Raw genomic sequence first — 16,203 nt, forward strand, 5'->3', positions numbered from 1 at the left:
CACATTGGTGGGGGTGGGGGGTAGTCCCCATTATCTGTGTAAAGCACTTTAAGTGTAGTGTCCAGAAAAAGCACTATATTATAATATAGTATTATAATATATAATATAATATATATTATAATATATATAACTATTATTATTAGACTGGGTTTATTGTGGACTTATTTGCTTACACAGGCATGATGGGATCACAGGTTGTCAGTAGTCTGACGTTTTTTATCCTGTGTTCAAGTCAATTACTTCTTCTTGCCGTTACATTCTGTTATACTGTACTTAAAGCGTGGTGTCTGGGAGTGAGTACTCACCTCTGCACCAGCTTCAGGAACCGTAGAATGGAAAGGGACATGAACGCGAGTATGGGGTGGAGGAGTTGGCCCTGCTGCTAATGTACACCGCCACGAGGTGGCGCTGTAAGGCAACTCCGGCTTTAATAAAGGTTGATAAATGCTGAGCAATTCTGAGACAAGATTCTGCCTCTTTGTTCTTCTGAACCCATGCTAGGATAGAGCTAGCTCTGTTTTATTTAATGAATTTAAATTGTGCAATTTAATAAACGCACAAATTGCAATAATGAATACAACATTGTGCAAAAACTTTAAAAACATCCATATTGTATTTGTTGCAAACCTTGTTAAAGGATTTTTGGAGTACAGTGTTTAAAAATAATTCAATCATATTTTTAAAACTTAATAGACTCCAGTGCCGTGTGGAATTAAACAGTATATGGAATTTGCATGTTTTTTTCCCTGTGTTCGCTTTGAGAATATGCTGTTTTCAGAAAGGGAATCGGGTGAGTGCTGAAGGAGCAAACTGAGCCTCATAAATTAATGTTAATGAAACAATCGTTGCAGCTACTACTGGGTGGAACATGACTCCCATGTTCTCATCCTTTAACTTTGATTATAAAAATGCGGTTAAAATAAACTGTTAATTTGTGAGTTCAGCTTTACAAGTTTACTTGAGATGAAAATTGGTGATTAACTTTCCTGCACAGTAAGAAGTGTAATGCTGAACTTACAAAGCAAGTCTGTCAGTTTACGTAGTTTTAATATCCTGCTCTATCTAGTGAACGGCGGATTCGTATCCATATACATTGATTAATTACATCACTCACAAGTGAAGGTTTATATTGTCTATTTAAATGTGCTAAAGTACATCAAGTCTGATGTGCTGCTATGTTTTGCTAATGTTTAAAACAATCCTTTTCCTCTTTCTATCCTAACATTCCTGTGCAGCTGATGTTGGGGAAAAAAAAGCAACCATATTCACGTAACCAAAAGTACATTTCATCAAAGGAGGTAATGTTGAAAACAGCGGCGTTTTGTCTGTACAAAAGCGTTCACTTACACAGTAGCTAAACAGAAAAGTGAAATCACGCAGACGTAATGCAATGTTCGATTTAAAATGCACTGCAAGGAAATTAAAGCTTCAATTTTCAAAAAGGCCAGTATAGATAATATCAGTCCAAGTCCACTTATCTAGTTAAGTACGAACGACATTAAGTGTCAGATTACTTTGGCTGAGTTTACGTTGTGACAACACTCCCTCTCGCAGTAGAATAGCATTTCAGTACTGCTGCATAAAAACATTTCGAGCAAAACATTTTTTTTCGCGTCAAGTGTGACGGTCTGTAATGATGGCGGCGAAAGACAGTTCCGAAAACCTGGTATTCTTTGTGAATGGAAAAAAGGTAACGTTTTGCTTTGCATTTTATTCTGTTACTAACTGAAAATCATGGATAAAACTCTAGTATAAAAATATTTTAAAACAAAGTTAGAAAAATAATTGCAAGATGCAGGAGCGCAGATTATGTACTGTACTTATTCTGTGGTGTAGTGTAGAATAGTGAACGTCGAATACAGAATAAACTTTAAAAACATTTTGCAACTACAGGGCAATGTGCAACTGGTTCACTTTTCTGTTTTTATCGTGAGCTATCATTTTAAATGATAACATGTAAGGATAGCCTACATTAGCGCTGTTAACTATAGCCTTCTACTTAATGACAATCTAAGTGATATACTGGATATAATTGTTGTATTGCTGTTTGTTTAAGCTTAATGGGTTTTTAGCGCAGTGTAGAATGGAATTAAAATACGTTATTTTATACAGTCTACTGTTTGTTTGTTTTTTACCCTTAGGGGTGTATACTATAAAATATACAATCATATAATCAAGAAATCAAAATAATCCCAAAACATACTGTATCAATATTTAAAATTTGTATGCTAAACACAGACATGGATAAATAGAATAATATGTTTATTTTGATGCTCAGTATACTGTATATTGCATTTTCTTTACGTTGTAGGTGTATAAGCAATGCAGAAAGCTATCATCTACACCTGTGAGTAATAAATTAATTTCTTAAATTGACAGGTAGTGGAAAAGAATGCAGATCCAGAAACAACTCTACTGTCCTACATCCGGGAAAAATGTATCCTTCTTTATGTAACAGGTTAAGGAATATCTCTAGATGTTTGTTTCCTTTGATATTTGTTGTGGGAAATTCTTCATCAGAGGAGCAGGACAGTCTTGTGCAGATTCAGTTTTATTGAGCTCAATAAGGCCAACAACGTGCGCCGGGTCTGCCCCACAGAACTGACAAACCACAAGGGTTTCCCAGCTCTTATATACAGTCAGAAGAAAGTTTGTTTGTCCTGTTCTTTGATATGTAATTATTTCTTGTCTTACTCTGTCTTGCTCTAGGTTCTACCCTTTGATATGCAGCAGACATTGGTCTGGTTTATCCTGTCTGTGGGTGTTGTTCCTGTCTTTTATTGTGTAGCGTTAAGCTGCTAAAGCAAGTCAGCTTTATGACATCTTAGTGTTACTTTTGTTTGAGGCTAAATTAACAGACCCCATCAACACCTCTCACAATGTGCTTAAGTGGTGATACTGTGATGCTGGATAAGTGAGACATATACATGTCCCACTTCAATATTAGAATTTTTATTTTTTTCTATTTAGGAATATCTCTAGATGTTTGGTGCCTTTGATGTTAGAATTAGTTTTTTTTTCTACTTTCCATTGAACAAGTCACAACATACTCTATATAAACATACGGTATTGTCAAAAGGGAATTTCTACTCATGAACAGACTAACAAATATATTTTCTCTTATACTGTTCTACGTAAAAACTATAGTGGTACTACCAAGTGGCTAGCAAGTCTCAAAACTGGAATACACTAAGTCCATCGGGTGAACACTGCTTGTATAATTTGTCTCTCATCTTAACCAGGGGTACCCTCCACTCACACACACAGGCAAAGGTCAGACACGTGGGAACAGTGTGGGAAGGAACAACAAGGATAAAGTCATACTTGTATGCAGATCTTCAAATTAAAGCACTCACATTCCTCAGATTTACATTCAGCCTAAACCTAATCTTCAACCACTCTGTCTACAGAGTCTAATGAAATAGCACTAGCAGCTGGTGATACAGTAGTATAAAGAATATAAAACGCTGTGCCTCTTTGTAGATCGTTAGTACTGTATTTGCAAACAATTGTACTGTATGTGTACCGACTTGCTTTTTGTCCAGAAGTAATGAGTAATGCTTCTGCTTTTTTTGTTGTTTCTTGGTATTAGGATAACTCCAGTGAGTTGTGCAAGTGAGGAGTGATTCACTGTAGATATTGAAGCTTTCAGGACGACACCACTTGATAGTAATTTGTAAATCCCAAGACTTAAATTGGGAACAAATGAGAAACCATATGATTTGGGCACATGGTTATGACCAAATTGAAGGGAGGTACTACTGTAGTTTCAACTGGATGCTGGCTTCAATCCTGACTGAAGATTAAATGCATACTGTATATGTACTGTAACTATTTGATTACAAAACTAAATGAATCAATGAAATTTGTTTTTGATATCATTGTTTTTATGTTATTTTCATAGTTCAGGTAATGTATGGCCAAGATGCCATTTACAACGCTTTCAGTCTTTCAGTGTCTTATAGTAGATGATTTACAGTATCTCGAAGACCAATAGTTTTCCACCAAAATTCATTAACTGTGTATGTTTGTGGTACACAGTAATTCAAAGTTAACTATAGGAATGTTCATTTGTTCAATTCAAATTCTCTTTTATAGATTCATTGTAAAGAAGATACTGTAGATTTACACAAAGTTATTTCTTTAACTTTAAAGAAGTAGAACTAGAGTATTTTGATAAACTGCAATTATGTGGTATAAGAGCTAGGCAAAGAATGATATAGTTATGAAAGTTACTGTATGTAATGTAATACTCAGAAAAGTTAACAAATAATCTACTAAACTCATGTTTCCAAGACATTTCTCTGGAGTAAGAAAACCCTTTACACACTGAAGAAGTCAGCCTTGTTTGGAGTTTTAACAAGGTTTAGTTCAGGTCACAAGTAGTTTAAATTAGATTAGAAATACCATGTACAGTATATTTTTTCATGGGAGCAGACTAAATATAATGCTTCTGATGAGGACGAAATTAAGATTTTTTCAGAATTAATTTTTAATTCTTTTGTCAGGATTGACCAATATGTCATTTTGAACGACACTAAAAATAATGCACACATTGAAAATTAATGTAAAGGCAGGGAATCTCATCTTGCATGTTGTTTGCTGTTATAATTGCTACTGTACTGAAAGTTAGAGGAAGAATACTTGAAAAAACTTTGTGCCTTATTTCATTTTTGCTTGTAATGGCATTTCATTATGTACAAGACATGGCTGAGACCTAAAGAATTTCAAGCCAATTAAATTACAGTGAGGAATTTGAAGTATATTGGAAAGAAAGAACTTGAATTGGAATTTGACTCTTTAGTTACTCTGTAGGACTGTTCTGTTTTCTTGCAACATTGCTGTCTCTTATGAAACTTATGAAACGCCTAGGAAAGTGTTTCCTTGACTCCTCTGTCTCTCCAGTGAGGCTGACTGGGACAAAGTACGCCTGTGGTGGAGGGGGCTGTGGTGCCTGCACTGTCATGGTCTCAAAATACCAGCCTCAGACCAAAAGCATTCTGTATCCTTTCTGTGAAAAACGCTTAAGGCTTACACCAAAAAGTTGATATTGTCTTGAATATTATGAAATTTTCTGTACTGAAATGCTGGACAAATATGAGGAGATTCTGCTAGTTTTTTGATTCCTTAAAAAGCAGTTTTGTAAGATCCAAAAAGGCAACTTTGTAAAATAAAGATCAGTAGCCAAATTAGCATAACAGGCTGCACAACCTCTGCAGCACTACATAGATTTAGCTTCAGTGGGGAAGCAGCTATATAAGTCACTCCTGAGAAAAGGCCACATGATGTTACTCCAGATGGCATGTAGGAGATGAAACAAAATTTGAAAATTAAAGTTTTGCCTTTTTGTCACATCAAAATTAATGTAGAAAACAAATCGTAGTAAAATATATATGAGATATATATATATTTGAGATGCTTGCTTGCAGCCATATCACCCTGCAACTCACAACTGACACCCCACTGAAGCTAAGCAAGTGTGAGCCTGGTTAGTACCTGGATGAGAGACCTCCTGGGAAAAACTAAGGTTGCTGCTGGAAGAGGTGTTAGTGGGGCCAGCAGGGGGTGATCACCCTGCATTCCATGTGGGTCCTAATGCCTCAATATAGTGACAGGGACACTATACTGCAAACAGGCGCCGTCCTTCGGATGAGACGTAAAACCAAGGTCCTGACTCTCTGTGGTTGTTAAAAATCCCAGGGTGTTTCTCGATAAGAGTAGGGGTGTAGCCCCGGCATCCTGGCCAAATTTTCCATTGGCCTTTACCAATCATGGCCTCCTAATCATCCCCATCTATGAATTGGCTTCATTACTCTGCTCTCCTCCCCACTGATAGCTGATGTGTGGTGAGCGTTCTGGCACACTATGGCTGCCGTCGCATCATCCAGGTGGATGCTGCACATTGGTGGTGGTGGAGGGGAGTCCCCATTACCTGTAAAGCGCTTTGAGTGGAGTGTCCAGAAAAGCGCTATATAAGTGTAAGCAATTATTATTATTATAAAACGGTTCATGTACTGTAGGTAGCTGCATCTGCATGTGTAGGCTGCAAAGGAACAAGTAAAGGTTTATTCCATGCTGAAAAGAGAAAAAGAGAAACACAATGTTTAGGCCACCCGAAGAAGGCTCCACAGCTGAAACATAGTGAAAGGGTGTTTATTAATGCTTAACAAGAATGGCAGTGACCTACAGAAAGGTCTTTGTAAAGATGGATCTTCATATATATATGAGACGCTTGCTTGCAGTAAAAATTAGTATTTCATATATTAGTATTTCAGTCGGCTGATATTTTATGGAATTCACATGAGGTAAATAAGAAACCCATTTCTATGTAGGCAGAAAGTTCTACCTAGCTAAGGTGCTAAGGGCAGTACTGGTCCCTGCCAGTCAGAGGTGTCTGTATTTCCTCTTTCTTGCTTAATTCCCTTGTATCAAGAGTTAATAGATCACTGTGCAGTTTTGTACCAACATTGGTATATCAAAATACATGTGCACAGTGGTTTCACATCCACAGCACAACTGATAAGTGTATATCTGTTCTTAATTTGGTGTTTTGGTGTGTTGTGTACCTATTATGTTAGCTCATTTTATCATGGCAGGGCTGTTTAAGAAAGTGTCTCCAGAAAAAGAAAAACATTCAGTCTTCAGTATTAAGTTATTTTAAGGTTGTATTTGAAGCGTTGTTTCAGTTCTAACAGTAAATGTAAGATGAGAGCCTGTTGATTATTTTGGTTTGTTTATTAATATACGTTACTGTCGTCTCTCTGAAGAACATTTTGCAGTAGTAGCATGTTAAATTAAATTTGACCGAGTCCCCTTAACTTAGGAAGTCATTTTTCTGCCAACGCCTGTTTACTTCCCATCTGTTTGCTTACCGAGGCTACTGTTACTACAGTGGAAGGGATTGGAAGTACAAAGACCAGAATCCATCCAGTGCAGGTAAAAGGAGCTGATAGTGAAGATAACTATTCTCTAAACATACACATAGTTACAAATGCAAAGAGGCATTCAGCCCATCTAGCCTGATTTGGTATTTGATTGATCTGAACAAGACCTGGTTATTCCTTGAAAAAAACTAACACATGTAGTGATGTGCTTCCAGCCATTTTAGATGCACACAAGTGTAGAGTGTTACATATAGTGCCCTCCAGAATGATTGACATCTTTGATAAAGATGAGCAAAATAAGGCTGTGAAAAGATATCTTTGTTGTTTATTTTTTTATAAGGATTTTGTTTTCTTTGAATAATTTTACCTCACTGAAAGGTTGGATTTCTCTCATATTTTCAGTGTAAGATCAAGCTGATAAACAACAAAGACATTTTTTTTTTAGTCTTTTTTGCTCATCTTTATCAAGAGTGCCAATAATTCTGGAGGACACTGTAGGTAACAAAAGGTCCGGACTTCTACAGTGTCGAGAAACTGTCAGGACTCTGGACCTCTGAAGTGAGGGTCATGTGATCTTCCGAGTACTTCATCAAGATTGCTGTAGTACTTTATTAGCCCTTCTGTATAAATGAGTACTTTCTAGGCTGATTTTATGAATGGGAGAATGCTCTGAAATTAATGATCTGGTGAATAAAAGATTAAATTAAACACAAGAAAAACAATTTAAATTGGAAACAAAGTAAAGATAAATGGTGAATGCTCAAATAGAAGAGTACCAAACTAATTTATATCAGTGATATAGATTCTGTTGTAGTTGGTACACTTGTCTTGTTTGCAGTTATTACAAGAATAGGAGGAATAGAAAAAGCTATATAAACAGCAAAGAGAGTATTTCAAGCACAGGCAAACACCTAGCAGATGACATTTCTAGACATGTGTATCACAGATTGGTATTACAGTTAATCAGTCAGGAGACAACTGTGTACAATTTCTACATCTAACCAAGCACATTTGTTACCAGTGTAGTGTGTAGTGGCCAACGCCAAAACCCGCAGTGAGGGATTTTAATGCATTTCTGTCTGTGCATTAAATAACTACTGTAGTCTTGCTGTTAACCAGATTATATTTCTGCAAGTCCTTATATATGACACATCTCATAATGTAAAATGGAAATGATACAGTGGTTTTATTTAAGGACTCCATAGCATAGCAGCTCATCTGCATCTCATCTGTGTTACTTGGGTACTAGGGAATCTCTTGGAGAGAGCCTGGAAACCAGCCTGGGATAAGTCACATTTGGTCATCATAGCAGATACTGCTCATAGCCCTACCAAACATTAAACCATAAGGCTTCATGTTATGGTTAAGAGACAGTACAGTATAATGTGTATCAGAGGGTGGGATGTTTATTTATTTATTTTTTCTTTGATTAGGAGCGGATTGCGAAGGCCCATGGCTCTCAGTGTGGGTTCTGTACCCCCGGGATGGTAATGTCAATGTACACCCTGCTGAGGAACATTCCAGAACCCACCATGGAGGACATTCAGGAGGCCCTCGGAGGTATATCTGATCTTAGGGTGGGAGGCTGGGCTTTCAACTTTAAGGTCTTAAACTCTGCTGACATATATTAAAAGGATTACTGAATGTGCAGTATCATAAACATAAATTTAAAACAAATAATGGCGTCTGTCTATTTATTTGCAGTCTTCTGGTCCAGGTAGTGGTCACAGCTGCAGATCGGGACATTGTCAGTTCGTCTTCACGACACATTCCAGCTCCTCCAGCGAGATTCCCAAATGTTCCCAGGCCTTGAGATGTAGTCCCTCTAGTATGTCCTGAGTTGAACTTGTAGAGGGAAGAGACTGTAAACCGTTGAAAATACCACCTCCCCTCCTACCAGTTCTTATGCTTCATAGAACATTATCACAGTGCCAATAAAGAGTTTCATGCAAGAACTTAGTGTGTGATCGCCACCACAGATAAATGGGATAAAAGAAAGTTTAACCCAGATGTGCAATCATAAAAGCTGTTTGGAGGTTAAATAAACTCCCAAAGGAAATAATTGAGAATCTGAAAAAAGCTGTTGGTATTGTTAATCTGATGTGTGTGGTTTGTCAGTTACATGGCAACATAAAAGGAAACAATATAAATTTGTCAAGTAGCAACAAAAATGCCAAATGCTAAATGCAAAATGTATTTAATTAAATTTTGAATAGTTTCAAAATACATTATTTTAATATTCCTCCTCATTGCCGTGTGATTAGGCCTTAATTAACAGGATTCCTGTGTCTTCTCAGGTAATCTGTGCCGTTGTACTGGATACCGACCTATCTTAGATGGATATAAGACATTTTGTGGGGTAAGATAAGAAGCAGAGCTATTCTATATTCCTATGTCATATTGTGTTAAAGTTTTGTTCCTTAAGCATTTTTTTCCATTGGCAGAGTAAAAATTATACGAAATGGTTTTAAGATGAGATATTGTATATATATCAATTTTTCTATGGTAGCATTTTATAAAAAATAATTGAGATAAGTATTGACAGTTTGGTTTCATGTCAGGAAAACCACACATCCCTTAATGCCAACTATAATTTGGTCTGATTTAAGGAAAAACTGAGAAAACGATATGACACTGCTATAGCTACAGTGTAGATTATTTCTCTTCATGTTCTAGAATATTGGGTATATGCTGTTTATTTTTTGTATTTTAAATTTGAGCATATTTTTGGTCTGATCTTATAAGATAAGAAAGTCTAGGCCTTGTCAGTAGAGGGATGGGATATCTCTAAAGCATGTTTCCTTGGAAACAGATGTTTAAGGTCATAATCAAACCAAGTACATTGTCACTGTAAGATAGTACTACATCACTACATGGCTTAAGTAAACTGTAATTTTTTTTTAGTGATTTTTGTTGTCAAATACAAGGGATAATTTTGTGAAAAAAAAAGTTTTAGATTATAGTTCAGATTTAGAAATTTTGTACAATTTGTTTTAGGAATCTGAAGGTCAATGTCCATAAAACCTTTCGGTATGGATGCTTTGAGAGAATTATCTGTATTGGTAATTCTATAAGCCCTAAACTGATGATCATGGATTTGTTTAAGCTCCTTTTTCAGGTTTTACACACTTTTTATGACAAGTTTTTTTTTTATTTCTTATGAAGATCACCTTCATTCAATTGACTTTCCTCTTTTTATTTTTTAATGTTTGTGCCTACTTGTATAATGGTGGTATTGCTCAAATAAAAAATGTATTTCTTTTTCTTGAGGCATCCAACTGTTGCCAAACAAACAGCAATGGGGATTGTTGCTTAAATGAAGAATTGTTGGGTCAAGACAAAGAAAATGTGAGTACAAATTTACCTCTGTGCACCTTCCTACTTCATCCCCTGTGTTTTTTTTTATTTCACTCAGTCTCTCCATTAACTGAGCTGTGATCACAGCTGCCTGCCTTTTCAGTTTTAAATGTTTAAATATTACCAGTATTGTAGGTGGAGGCGGTAATCTAACCACACAGTATTTACATTTAGTGTTTTTACCATGTTCCAGCTTCATTTAATCTGGTTATCTACTGTTTTTCACCTTTAAATACATTTAATATGGAATATTAAGTGTTAAGGAATATTAAGAGCCACTGCTCTGGGTGGAGCAGAGGCTGTGTGGCTAAGGATCTGCACCTGTGGCTTGAAAGTTGCTGGTTAAAATCCCATGGCTGGCAGAGGAATCCTACTTCGGTGGGCTCCTGAGCAAGGCCCTTAACCCCAGCTGCTCCAGGGGTGCTGTATAATGGCTGACTCTGCACTCTGACCCCAAGCTTCCTTCCCTGTCTGTGTGTCTCATGGAGAGCAAACTGGGGTATATGAAAAGACAAATTCCTAATGCAAGAAATTGTGTATGGCTAATAAAGTGATCTTATCTTAATATAGAATTTTGTTACTAAAGTGAACTTTTGGTAGAAGCATAACCTCTCTCAACATCATAAACGATACTAATGTATGATGTATGTATGAATAAAAGTATATTAAACATACTGTATATGGCTGGGAGTGGCAGCTAAAAATAAAATAAAGTACACAAAGTATTACACCTTCTTCATAAGCATTTTCTGCATCAAAGTACAGTATTTAATGTGGTCACTTACAGTGGTTATGCTATAAATCAAATAGCAACCCTGTGCTCACTGAATCTTCACACCCTCAGTATAATGAAAACAGAAACTGTGATCTCATATGCAGGTGTGAATTATAATAGTGTTAATATATATTTTTAAAATTTTAATGTTTTATATTTTGTTTTAAAACAAATTATGTAAAGTAAGATCCACAGTTATGCTGAAACAATAGGGTAGGGTTTTAAAGCCACTAGGTACAGTATGTGTGAAATCTTTCATAATCAAAATTAAATCAAAATCTGTATATCTCTATACAAAAGCAGCAAACACATTAATCTTCTTCAGCATATTATTTGTGTGATTAAAGGTGGTCCAAATGTATTATCCTTATGAGATGGTATGGTCTTTAATGAAACATATTTGCTTCACAGTGTGTGAACTGTAGTTTTAAAATGTTGGCCACATGAATCAAATAGATGAACAAAGACTACAATTCCTGATGTGTCACACACAAATCACATGAAGTCATATCCACAGATATGCTGAAACAATAGTGTAGGTTTTTAAAGCCACTACAGTACAGTGTGTGTGAAATGTATTTTTCCTAATCAAAATCATAACTAAAATATTTTAGATAGGATAGATAAGACTTTATTGATCCCAATGGGAAATTGAGGAAATTTATTTTCCTGATTATTTGTTGCAGAAATCAGCATAACACCACATATTGATTATTTTAGTGTGGATGTAAACCTGAAAAAATCAAATCACATTCACAACAAGCTATAATAAAATACTATTTTTTATATATCCTGCTGAGTTATTTTGTTTTGTTAAACAGCCCAACTTTCTCTTTTAATATTAATTTAATATTTAACATACTGTAATTTACATTGTGAAATCAATGAAAGTTTAAACAGTTTCCAATTAAATTATATAATTGGAAAAAGATTGTCCCTATGTGGGGGCTATGCATTGACCAGGATTCATAACCAGGTGTTTTGGGGTGACAAGCCAAATACTTCCACATACCACGTTAATTATTTTGGGTATTTTTGTAATTGTTTATTTCTGAGGCCAACAGGACAAGATATGCTGTGAAGGCTGGAATTCATAAGAGACCAGGAAAGGTGTACTTTCAAACTAGATATATAGTATATCATACAGAGATAAAAACTGTACAATTAAATCAAGAATTAAAGAAAATGTGAAGCTGGAGACACAAAGGGTTTGTCTCGGATGGTCATGATAGTAAAGAATCCATCCTTACTATAACAGAACCATTGTTTCAACTCATTTATGTCTATGTTTTTCAGAAGAGTATATTATTTAAAATGAAACCCCGAAACAAAACCTAATTCCTTCTTGGAGCCCTGTCTACACTTTGAGATGGCTTTTATCTTGTCTTCTCCAAGGCAGGACTGTAAAAACCACAGTCAAACACAAACAGAAAATACAGAGTTGCTGTTTGTTTTGTCTGTATTTGCTTCAGAATACCTATGTCTTTACAGGCTGATTCCCCCCAGAAGGTTTTTGTTTATCATTTGGAGTTTGAATACCCCTACTGACACCTGCAGTCAACAATTGGGCTGTCGGTAACTATTTTGGCTCAGTGACCTCTCTTGGTAAACACATAATCCAAAATGTATGCCTTGTATAGAAGCTTCCTAGTAACACCTCAGCTGTATAGTTCCCTCAGAGTGTCAACTCCCACACAGTACAGATAATTTATAATCATCAACAATCATATACAATCACCCAAGTAGTTCTTTAATTATATATTTGCAAGTTTCATATTTTAAACCTACCCTGTGTCTTTCAAAGGTCTTCTCAGAGCTATTCAACAAAGATGATCTTATACCTTTGGATCCAACACAGGAACTTATATTTCCTCCAGAACTCATTGTAAGTCAGACTTGATCTAATGTAGTGTTTTTAAGACTTCTCTGTCGAGACATGAGGTTGATCATTATATAAATCAGTGATTTTATTAATATGTTTGTTGTTTTGTGTTGTAGATCTGACTTGGCATTATTATATTTACTACATTCATTTTACATTTATTTTAGTTTCTTTTATGTCCTTTTCTACTATGATTGAAGTGTAGTGTGAATTAGCTTTAATGGACTTAATGAAGTAACTAACTGTTGAAACAAGCGAAAAAACCCATAGCTGTTTCTATTGTTTACTCTGTAATTTGTACTTGGGGGTATAGCACTTAGACAGCCACAGATGTAAATAATGATGTGTTTCTTAACCTGGTCAGGGTTAATAATACTTAGAAATCTTGATTAAATTAATTTTGAATGTTGTTGGAAGGTTGGAAAGTTTTTGTTGTAGCTGTTTCTTTTCTTTGTTTAATCTGTGTCAGCACAGGTACACTTCACTGGGAACATGTATTTAGAATTGAATTAATACAAATCTCAAGCTTTTCATAGGAAAGCATGCTTTGATGGTATTTACTGCCATACTGTATATGCATGTGTATGTGCAGACTTTCGTCATTTTTAAAGACTTTGTAATGTGACTTAGAAGACAAGATTCATAGGAAGTTTTTATTATTTAATTTACAAAGTCAGTTTAATTCCAGATTCTTTGCAGATATTCAGTTTCCCTCAGTCATTCTCTTATTGGCTTTGTAAAACTAAATATTGTTTAGGATTCCATCTTTCTTCTTTCTTCTGAAATTCTAAATGAAAGAGGTCTGTAGTACTGTCTTTATGGCTCTATCCATAATATTGTCTTCCTAGATAATGGCTGAAAAGCAAGAACGAAAAAGCCTCACTTTCCGTGGAGAGAGGATAACTTGGATCTCCCCTGTGTCCTTGGAAGAGCTTATCCAGCTCAAGTCCAGTTACCCTAATGCTCCTCTCGTAATAGGAAACACTAACATTGGTAAGCCCTAATGCTAATTTGTTTTTGGAATGTATTCACATTCACATCTTAAAATTGTTTTGTCATATGTTCGTTCCATTGGTACTTCATATGTTATTGGGCTACAGGATTTTATTCTGTGTGAATTGTTCTTTGTAAATGTATATGCCAGTATTTTAGAAAGAGAAGCTTGTTAGAAGGTTTCTTGAATACGAAGACAGGGAAAATGGAGACTACACATAGTGAAGAATATATTACTTCAACACTTACATTTACATTTTTTTTCCAAACAGGAACTGTAGTAAAGTTAGTGTGATGAAAATTCTATACAGTTTTTATGATTCATGTATTTTTAAGTCAAAATGCTCTTTCCTTCCCTTTTAGAAAATTTAAAAAACATGAAAAATGTTTAGTAATTTCACAGTTTAACTAGAGACAAAATGATAATTACTTGTAAAATAATCTTGTATTAAAGGTTCAGTTATTCTTTTAAAACCCTCAAGGCCTCCTGGTTATCTGATTTCATTGATGCAGTTTATCTGAGAGCATATGGATATCCAGAGGAGCAGAGTTCAAAGTGAAGATAGAACAGCAGTTTTTCTTATCTGGCTTTTCATGCATATGTGTATCTGTTTCGTACAGTATGTGTGTATAAGCTGAAAGTTAAATCTGTGTTTAAAATGTGATATAAAAGCATGTAGTGAGCCTACTTGATATGAATACTAAGTAGTGCTTACAGAGCTATTTAACCTGCTTATTTTCTCTGTATGGCTATAACTGTAACTAATTCAATAATTTCCATCTGCAAAGAAATGCATATATTTTATTTCCCCATGTTATTTCTTTTATTTTTTATTTTGAATACAGTTATGTCTGTTTCATTGTACTGTACATGTGTGATTGCTTATTTATTAAGGGGGCCTGTTTTGAGTAAATCCACTCATTCTTTTCAAATTTCTGAAAGTATTGATTTTGTTGAGTATTAATTTGGAAAACTTGGACATTTCAGTGAATAGTGGGTCAATTGTACAAACTTTGCCTTCCATTTCCCTGTCACTTCAATTATAATCTGTACTATAGTTATTCATTAACAAGTCCTGCACCATGGTAATGGTAGGGCTCCAGTAAATGTTACATAATTGCAGGATTAACCTTGGTAATGTTTTATGTTGTCTTTAAAGGACCTGAAATAAAATTTAAAGGTATACTACACCCTGTGATCATCTCTCCCACCAGAATTTCAGAGCTATATAATGTCATGAAAACAACAGAGGGTAAGTGTTCAATTTCAAGATCTACAAGTTCTCTAACTCACTTTGCAAAACTACCTCTGGGCAGTGGCTATAAAAAATATTCATCCCCCTTGGGCCTTTTCACATTTTACTGTGTTATAATATTGAATCATAATGTATTTAAATGGAATTTCCTTGCCATTGATCAACACAAAACGCTCTATAATATCAAAATGAAAACAGAATTCTACAGATCTTCCTAAATTAATTACAAATATAAAACAGAAAATAAGAGCATAAGGATTCACTCCCTTTTACTATGACACACCTAAATAGGCCCTGGTGCAACCAAATGTTTTTGAAATCACATAAATATGTTGAATGAGTCCACCTGTATGCATTTAGGGTGTTTCACATGGGTTCAGGATAAATATACCTGTCTCTTGGTTCCATAGTTGATTAGTGCGGCTCCCAGCAAAACATCATGAAAACAAAGAAACTTACAAAGTACATCTAGGATAGTGTTATTGAAAAGCACCAACCAGGGGAATGGTATAAGAAAATTTCCAAGACCTTACATATCCCCAAAGCACAGTAAAGTCAATTATTAAGAAATCTAGAAAATATAGCACAACAGATGGCCTGGGTGCCTCACAAATTTGGGCTTCATGGGAGAGTGGCAAACAACTCACATCAACTACACTATTCAAAAAGGCAAGTGGGAGACTATGAGACCACATGGAAGAAAATTGTATGGTCTAACGAGACCAAAATTGGCCTAAATGGATAGCACCATATTTGGCACTAGAGTGAACATCATTTAGAGAACAATATCCCTACTGTGAAGAATGGTGGTGGCAATATCATGCTATGGGAATGCTTCACTGCATCAGGGCCTGGAGGAAAAATGGATGCAGCAAAGTACCGAGAACTTCTGGAGGAAAACCTGCTGCAATCTGCAAGAGATGTGTGACTTGGGAGAAGATTCGTGACCCAAAACATACAGCCAAAGTCATGCTGGAGTGGTTTAAAAAGAAAAATAGCCGGTGTTCTGGAGCGGCCCAGTCAAACCCAGACCTCAATCAAGAATCTGTGGCAGGA

General features: G+C 35.6%; 1 protein-coding gene across 3 annotated transcripts in view; it reads left to right on the top strand.

Moving 5' to 3' along the window:
• The first annotated feature begins 1,372 nt into the window (after positions 1-1,372).
• The window catches only part of aox6 (aldehyde oxidase 6), a 54,781-nt gene continuing 39,950 nt past the window's right edge, over positions 1,373-16,203 (top strand). The window contains exons 1-10 of one of the 3 annotated variants that reach the window (XM_069196234.1): positions 1,373-1,690; positions 2,380-2,437; positions 4,906-5,002; positions 6,828-6,936; positions 8,318-8,444; positions 9,182-9,243; positions 10,155-10,236; positions 12,831-12,901; positions 13,747-13,891; positions 15,052-15,144. In XM_069196234.1, the coding sequence (XP_069052335.1) occupies positions 1,634-1,690; positions 2,380-2,437; positions 4,906-5,002; positions 6,828-6,936; positions 8,318-8,444; positions 9,182-9,243; positions 10,155-10,236; positions 12,831-12,901; positions 13,747-13,891; positions 15,052-15,144 (901 nt within the window). In that variant the 5' untranslated portion in view covers positions 1,373-1,633. 3 annotated transcript variants of the gene reach the window in all.

This window comes from Lepisosteus oculatus, chromosome 12, assembly GCF_040954835.1.
Source record: "Lepisosteus oculatus isolate fLepOcu1 chromosome 12, fLepOcu1.hap2, whole genome shotgun sequence".
Classification (NCBI taxonomy): Eukaryota; Metazoa; Chordata; class Actinopteri; order Semionotiformes; family Lepisosteidae; genus Lepisosteus; species Lepisosteus oculatus.